The sequence below is a fragment of the Acanthopagrus latus genome, chromosome 6, assembly GCF_904848185.1.
Source record: "Acanthopagrus latus isolate v.2019 chromosome 6, fAcaLat1.1, whole genome shotgun sequence".
Taxonomy (NCBI): Eukaryota; Metazoa; Chordata; class Actinopteri; order Spariformes; family Sparidae; genus Acanthopagrus; species Acanthopagrus latus.
This window is the reverse complement of record NC_051044.1, coordinates 25,763,641-25,771,214: the sequence shown is the minus strand read 5'-3', so window position 1 is coordinate 25,771,214 and position 7,574 is coordinate 25,763,641. Positions and strand designations below refer to the sequence as shown.

At 43.0% G+C, this 7,574-nt stretch overlaps 2 protein-coding genes across 3 annotated transcripts in view; one reads left to right on the top strand and one right to left on the bottom strand.

Annotated features, from left to right (window-relative positions):
* The first annotated feature begins 271 nt into the window (after window positions 1-271).
* Window positions 272-1,508, top strand: id1 (inhibitor of DNA binding 1, HLH protein). The gene is made up of 2 exons (XM_037101248.1): window positions 272-751; window positions 937-1,508. Exons 1-2 carry the CDS (start codon window positions 389-391, stop codon window positions 970-972), a joined length of 399 nt encoding a protein of 132 aa, XP_036957143.1. The 5' UTR covers window positions 272-388; the 3' UTR covers window positions 973-1,508.
* Window positions 1,509-4,931: 3,423 nt separating this feature from the next.
* Window positions 4,932-7,574, bottom strand: part of LOC119021176 (nuclear receptor coactivator 3-like) — a 30,484-nt gene continuing 27,841 nt past the window's right edge. For both annotated transcript variants that reach the window (XM_037101246.1, XM_037101247.1), the window contains exons 21-23: window positions 7,300-7,492; window positions 6,797-7,088; window positions 4,932-6,696 (exon numbers count right to left, since the gene is read on the bottom strand). In XM_037101246.1, coding sequence (XP_036957141.1) covers window positions 6,685-6,696; window positions 6,797-7,088; window positions 7,300-7,492 — 497 coding nt within the window. In that variant the 3' untranslated portion in view covers window positions 4,932-6,684. The remainder of the gene's footprint in view (window positions 6,697-6,796; window positions 7,089-7,299; window positions 7,493-7,574) is intronic.

Below are 7,574 nucleotides of genomic sequence, written 5' to 3'. Positions count from 1 at the left end.
TACACCTGCAGAGTCCCCAAGCCATGGACAGCTGGATTCCCACATATTACCCATAAAAGACACACATTTGTTTCCATTTGTAACGCCATCCCTCAAACAGATTGTAAATCCCGATAACCAGCCGAGCGCGCTCATTGGCCGCGAGCGCTGTCGTGGACCGACCCCTCAATACGAACTCGGCCTCCTCATTGGCTCACCGTCTTCAAACAGGACGACTCCGGCACGCCCCCCCCGGCTCCTGCTCCTCTATAAATCCGGAGAGGTTTGCCCATGTGGATGTTGCGAACTGTCAACATTACATAGCCGACATCTCTTAAGAGGAGGAACAGCCTCTTTGCTCGACTCGTCCTTTTTTCTTTTGGAAACTACACCTCCCACACTAATCAACATGAAGGTTGTCGGATCTACCTGCGCCCTGAAGAGCAAGGTCGGCGGCGAGGACATGGTGCGCTGCCTGTCCGAGCAGAGCCTCACCATCTCCAAGTGCAAGATCCCGCTGCTGGACGAGCAGATGAGCGTATTCCTCCAGGACATGAACAACTGCTACAGCAAGCTGAAGGAGCTCGTGCCCACCCTGCCCACCAACAAGAAGGCCAGCAAGGTGGAGATCCTGCAGCACGTCATCGACTACATCTGGGACCTGCAGGTCGAGCTCGACGAGCCGGAGAAGAGCCGCCAGCTGTCCGTCAGCAGCGTGCCTCGCACACCGCTCACCACCCTGAACGCGGAGCTCGCCAGCATCGCAGTCGAGGTAAATATCTCCTCACACATACACTGCGCGATCAATGCACCGCTGGTAAACATGTGTTTTCGAACGCAAAGACGCGTGCGTAAAGGTGCCAGCCCTGTGCGTAAAAGTCAGCTTGTCACCGCCTCGTGTGTAAAACAGTTGTACTGATCAACCCTCTCTTCTTTTTCTCTCTCCCCTCCTCGCAGAACGGATGCTCAGACGACAGGATTATGTGCCGCTAAGAGCTCGCACCATCATCACCCCACAGCGAGCACCGCGAAGAACGAACAAGGCTACCTGATGTGACGATCACATCGATTTGGAAAAAAGAAAAACCTTGAACTGTGTAAGGGACGTTTCAAACTCCCAAATGCTAGAAACCGAAACGACGTTGTGTGGACATCCTCCGCCGGAGGGGATCTCTGTCACTCCGGGCTCTCGATTGATCAGAGGGCCCCGAGAGAAGAAGACCGGCGGTGTCCAGATACAGACTGGGTTAGCCGGGGGACCAAGACGAGTTCAGTGCAACTGGCGTCGCCTGTTGCTTGTAGAGTTTCTAAAGAAAGCTAATGTTTCTGTCACGCTCTTTGTATCTTGTGTAAACCATATAGAGAATTCAACAATTTTGTAAAAGAAGAAAGAACACATTTTCTCAGATTCCTGAGCGACAAACTGTATTGTATATTACAATGCCACATTATGTGATAAGATATTGTTTTCTTACAATGTACCTTATTGGTGTTTTTATTAAAACAAGACAATTATTTTTGAACAAGAACCCCTCTGTGTCATTGTGTGTGTGTGTGTGTGTGTGTGTGTGTGTGTGTGTGTGTGTGTGTGTGTGCTGAATCACGAGTTTCAGTCCTGATTCCTTTAGAAAGCCCAGAGCCACAGCTGTGAAACATGACACACGTGTGGTTATTATGGGCAGTTACAGACTTATTATCATTGTGATTAACAACACATTCATCTGACCAGCTTATCTCCCCCCTCGCTGACTGAAGTGTAGTGGGAGTGTAACGTGGATGTTACTAAGACAAATAGAAAAAAAAAAGTGCAACACTGAAGAGAAGCTGTTAAGTCGTTCAGGTAACATAACACCAGAGCTGGTGGGCAACATAATGGCTCGTAGCCAGTTAAGTTGGTAATTTGCTTCTCTATGGGTCATTAGCGTATCACGTTACAAGAGGAAGTCTCCCTTTAAATCGTCAAGTCTTAAAAGATATTTGACAAATCGTGGCAAGAGATTGAAATAAAATAAATACATAGAAACTGAATGAAATTACCAGAATCCAGATCAATCTGTTTTTTTTTTGTTTTTTTTTTGTTTGGTTGTTTTTTTTTTTTTTAAAGAAGGTGATTCAAGCCTCTACGAATTTGTAATATACGACTGACAGACATGAAGTGAGGTGAGGTGATACCAGGATTAAATCCGGGGGAAAACAAGTCTCGCTCCATGACGAAATTGCGCTGTTCCAATATGTTATCGTGTAAATCTGCTGTGTTGTTCGTCTCTCTCCCGGCACCGCGGGGGTTAAACCGGCTTTGGCGAGCCGATTCGTTATAAGATTTATTCTGTCTCCCTGGTGCAATGTTTTTCCCATTTCCCTGCGGTGCGATGCGCACAGCTGCAGCCCCGGCGTGGCCAGTGTGTGATTGTGTTTGTGTGATAGCTTTGTGCCAAGGGCAGGGGAGGGCGGCGGGGCCCAGACTGAGCGGCGCCTCGGCACACCTGGGGAAGTTCAGGTTAAATAGCTCCACATTCCTCAACACACAGCTGATTGAAACATTAACAAACAGTAATCCACGGGCCAGGCCGCAGATGGGCCGGGAACCACGCCAACACTCCGAGAGAGGGAGAGGGAGAGGGAGGGAGCAGAGATTCCCACAGTACAGTCGTATGGTATACATTTACCATTAATATATATATATATATATATATATATATATATATATATATATATATATATATATATACACTTCTTTCTCTCTCTTTTTCTGTCAGGAACCGACAGTGCCCGAGCTGTTACAGAAGCGTCCACAAGCACTTGGACAGAGTAGTCTGACACACACAACTGCTCAGTGTTTCCCCTTTATCCTGAAAATCATTTGCAGCGTTTCCTCTTTAGATTCCTAATAATTATCTATATGTCGGAGAGACAAATCCGTCTTACGTAATGCGGCTGAGCTGTGGAGAGAATGAGGACCAGGCAATTGTGGCCTCCGTAATCAGTCTGTACCCGATGTTTTATTACCATTAAATCCAATTAGGCCTGTGTCTCGGATTTGTTCTTATTCATTTATTTATTTATTTTAATTTCTTCAAATATTTCCTTTTCATTTTTAATTATAATTTTTTTGATCCCCCAGTCTATAAACAGGAGTGAAACCTTTCGTCCAGCTCTCTGGCGCCCTCGCCCCCTGGAGCATGATATGAAGTGCAGGGTGGAGAGCTTGTGTTGGCCCCTGTGTGGGGGTCAGAGAAGATGCTATGGGGCAGCAGCGCCCCCTGCTGGTGAGAGGGCCAAGAAAACCTGTTAATATGTCAATACGAAGCTGCTGCTGCGACGTCAGATATCTGTTGATCATTCCAAAGTCAAAATTCAATTTAAGGACACTTATGGGATACTAGTGCTTTACTCGAGTATTTCCGTAATGTCACTTTACCCAAATTACCCAGAAGTACACGGACTAGTTCAAAGGAGCCCTAGGCCTCATTTTGGAGAAGAAATTCAGGTTCAGAATTTTGATACTGATGTGATATTGATGAGGTAATAGTATCATGTTTTGTTTCCATTACTGGATAAACAAGCTGTTCTCAGAGGGAAATAAGCTCCCCAGAACACTGTTTGAAGGCGGAAAGGTGGCAGGGTCCGCCACATATAAACAAAGTTTATAGAGTTTTAAAAGAGTGTGTAATGGTGTTGTCCTCTAAGATCACTTTGTTTATTCAGTTTATTCAGACATAAAAATAAAGACAGCTTGTTAAGGCATATAACATTTAAAAAAAATAAAATAACAACAACATAGTGCACCTTTAAATGAGTCCTCCAACTAAATATGATGATCAGTATCCATAAAGTAACAGGTCATCCATGAATCAATAATAATAATCTGATCCTACAGAGGAGAACTGCACTCTATCCATTCTACTGAATCTGCTTCATCAATGGTGGCAAGTAACATGTAATCACATACTGTAGCCTACTAGTACAGTTACAGTACATGCTACTTTAGAACATTTATCTAATAGCCACAATTACTGATTGCCTGATTATTAGAATTTTACATAAATAAAAACAAAAACATTGGTTAAGTTTTTTTGGGGGCAGAACACACTCTTACAAATAACCTTTGTGAAATCCAACCTTTTTATTGGCGTGTGCCATGCACCTGCACCCACACACCCACACACACACACACACACACACACACACTTACACTTGTGTCCTTGTCATGTTTCAGATGAGTTGTTCACGGATCGTTCAGTAACAGACAAAAAGTAGTGTTAGATATAAGTTACTGAGCAGAGTGGCAGAACCTTTTCTTCTTTCCAACTCCATTAAAGGGTAACCCCACCTTTTTTACACGATAATACACAGTACATGGTAGTACTTATGCATATGTGAAAAAAGTTTTATAAAACCTCATGTGGCCCCAGAGGAAGCTGCTTTTAATCTTGTCCAAGTTGCTTTGTGAGTCATGTAGGTGCCAGGTTTTTGCAAAGCAGTCCACTGGTTTAGCACTACATTCTCATGACTATACTGGATTCATTATTAACACTATAAAAACAACTGAATCAGAGATATCAGATTTTTCACACCACCCATTCATTTTCCTGGTTATGGGATGAAGGGAGAAGGAAGTTAGTGAAAAATGTTTGCCATGTTTTAAATGACCTCTTATTCACTGTACAACCCTTAATATTTTTGCTGATTATATTTATTCACTTTTACCTGGATATAATATAACTGAACTATTACTTGCACTGGACTTACACTAAAATCTCTTTTTATTCAAGTGCAATAACCAAATACTTCATTCACAAATTCACATCTGTTATCACATCTCTTCTGAAGTATTTATGTGATTATGCTGATGCATTTTACCAGCTGATATGTAAAAGTACTAAAGTCAGACTGAGTAAAATACAGCATCACTGGCTCATAAGAGTGAGGAAATAATGAGAACCAGAGTCAAAAATGTTTAAATAGAAATTTGTATTTACATCAATATCAACATCAACAGAAAAATCTGTAATATACATCCTGTAAAATGACAGCTTATCTGACCTCCAAACAAAGAAAAACAAAAACAAACCAAATGATCTCTTGCCTCTTTTTGCACTTCATTCAGACTCTACAAAGTTCCCTTTTCCTGAAGTAACAAAATCTGGACATAAAATGAAGTTGTTTCCTGAAAAATAGAAGAGATATTGATATGTCTTAAAGTGGATTTCATTCCATTGGTATTTCTCTTTCACAGCAAAAACATGCTTAGTTTTTTTTTTTTTTTCTGGATTTAAAACTTCCTGCTGTGGAGTTTCCAGTCCTCTTTGCGCAGCAGAACAACTGAGCCCCATGCCTTTTATGCTTACAGTACATAACCATCATATGCTTTAACAGAATCCATGATATGTACCCATTTACCATCAGACTAATATAACACATATCATAAAAAATGTACACCAGAAACCTCAGAAACTATACAGAGATGTGGAAAAATATCTTTGGATTGCGCATGTTGAAAAGGTAGATTCAGCAAGTTGAGAATAACAGTCAAAAGAAGATGGTGTGAGGAAAAATGCACTTAGAGAGAGCTAGTGGGAGGGGAGAACCCTGCAGGGACCAGGCTTGTTGGTAAACTGAGGAGTGTGTGCTCCCATCTTCACCATACTGCAGGCAGAACTCCATACAGCTCACCTCAAACAAAGCCCAACATAATCAATCATGTCTCTTCAATTCCACCACCTTCCTATAAAACCTCCAACTATGTGAAAGCTCAAACCTTCAACTCATCAGATACTCATCACAAGTAAAAGTGCCTCGCTAAAACATGAAAAACATGAAGTTTTTGGAAAATTAAAAAAAAAATAATACAGCATTCAGAAAATTACAAACAAGGGAAGGAAAACCCAAACACGCCTGCAATATTTGCAAAAGCATAAAAAAAGAAAAAGAAAAAGAAAAGCCAAGTCAGTATTGACCTATGGGACACAAAAATACAACCAGGTCTCATACTTTGTGCAATAATGGGCCTTTAAAAAGCATGTTTGATATATTTTGTTGAATATTTACAATTCATATTCACAGAGGACATCTAATACTGCAGTACCATTTGCTTGCTTATAACAGGGGTAATGATGCTCAGTTACAGTCTAAAGCATAGAGTCGAGAGTTATTGCTCCAATCTGCATAACATAGTAAACTGTGTGCTTATAGCTTCCAATGACTTCAAGAATGAGACGCATCCAAAGGATAAGAAACAAAACAGAAACCCATGGTTGTGAAGGCATTGAATCTCTAGTAAGGCTGTAACGATGAAGAAATATTGCATCAATCTTTAATCCACACAGAAGCCTCCAGGTAAAGTGCCGCCACAGCCAGTTGTACCGTAGTCCTGTTCTGCAGCCTGGCCGTGACACTGAATACTGCCCGACAGGTCCCGGTCGTTCACGTGAACACACACACACACACACACACACACACACACACACACACACACACACACACTGATACCTTGTGTTTGTGCATCACCGTAGCAGAATTACAGTATGTGTGTTTGTCCTTGTAGCCCACTTCCTGTAGGATGAGCAGTGTGTTGTGCCGAGTCTCCTGCGCCACGTTGTAGGCTGGAGAACTCTAACTGTGTGTGTGTGTTTTTGAGTGTGTAGGTCCAGCTCTTCTCAGGGCTCAGACCACTCTGCCACAGATGTCAGATGCTGTCAGTCATCTTCAGCAGTACTTCTGCAAACACAGTTGAAAGATAACAGACATGTAAAGGAATCATTTTTCAACCTGTGTTTCGAAACAACTGTTAAGCCTCATGCAAGTCTATTTAACCTACCTGATCAGGTCCCATTGGCATTCTGCCCATACCCATGGGGTTCATGCCCATCTGGCCCGGCATCTGGCCCGGCATCTGGCCCGGCATCTGGCCCTGCATCTGGCCCTGCATCTGGCCCTGCATTTGGCCCTGCATTTGGCCCTGCATTTGGCCCTGCATCTGGCTGTGCCTCTGTCCTGGCATTTGGCCCATTTGTCCCACACCGGCACCGCTGACTGGCCCGGGTCCCATCATCATGGGTCCAAACTGGCCTTGGTTGCCCTGCTGAGGAAATTGTTGCTGGGGGTAGGAGCTGGAAAACCAGAAAAATAAAGAAAGTTTTGACACAAGTTATTTAACTCTGCAAATGGAGTATGGTGCTAAAATGCCAATTTTCCGTGAAATATCAGGTGCAATACACAGATACATACATACACACATACACTTTAATTTTGCTTCTTGTTTTTCTCTATATTTCATTCAATCTCTCTATTGTTTGACATTTCTATTCTATTGCTACATACTTGCTGCGTTGCATGCCACCCTGTGGCCAGCCTTTCATGTCTCCAGATGGGTACAGAGGCCCTCCCTGTGGGTTGCCCTGCATCCCTGGCATCATGGTGTTCTGAGGAGGACCTGCCATTCGTCCCTGCATCATGTTTCCTGGGGGGCTGCTTCCTGGAGCCATGAAGGATGGGTCCCCCTGCTGGTTAATCCCTGCAAGTACAACAACAAGATAACAATCATGAATGTGAATCTTAAAAGATCTAAGACAAAATGAAGCAGGGCTCCATCTTAT

Coding starts and splice junctions, on each gene's coding strand:
- id1 (XM_037101248.1), top strand. CDS start 389: ATGAAGGTTGTCGGATCTACCTGCGCCCTGAAGAGCAAGGTCGGCGGC. Junction 752..936: donor TCGCCAGCATCGCAGTCGAG/GTAAATATCTCC, acceptor CCCTCCTCGCAG/AACGGATGCTCAGACGACAG.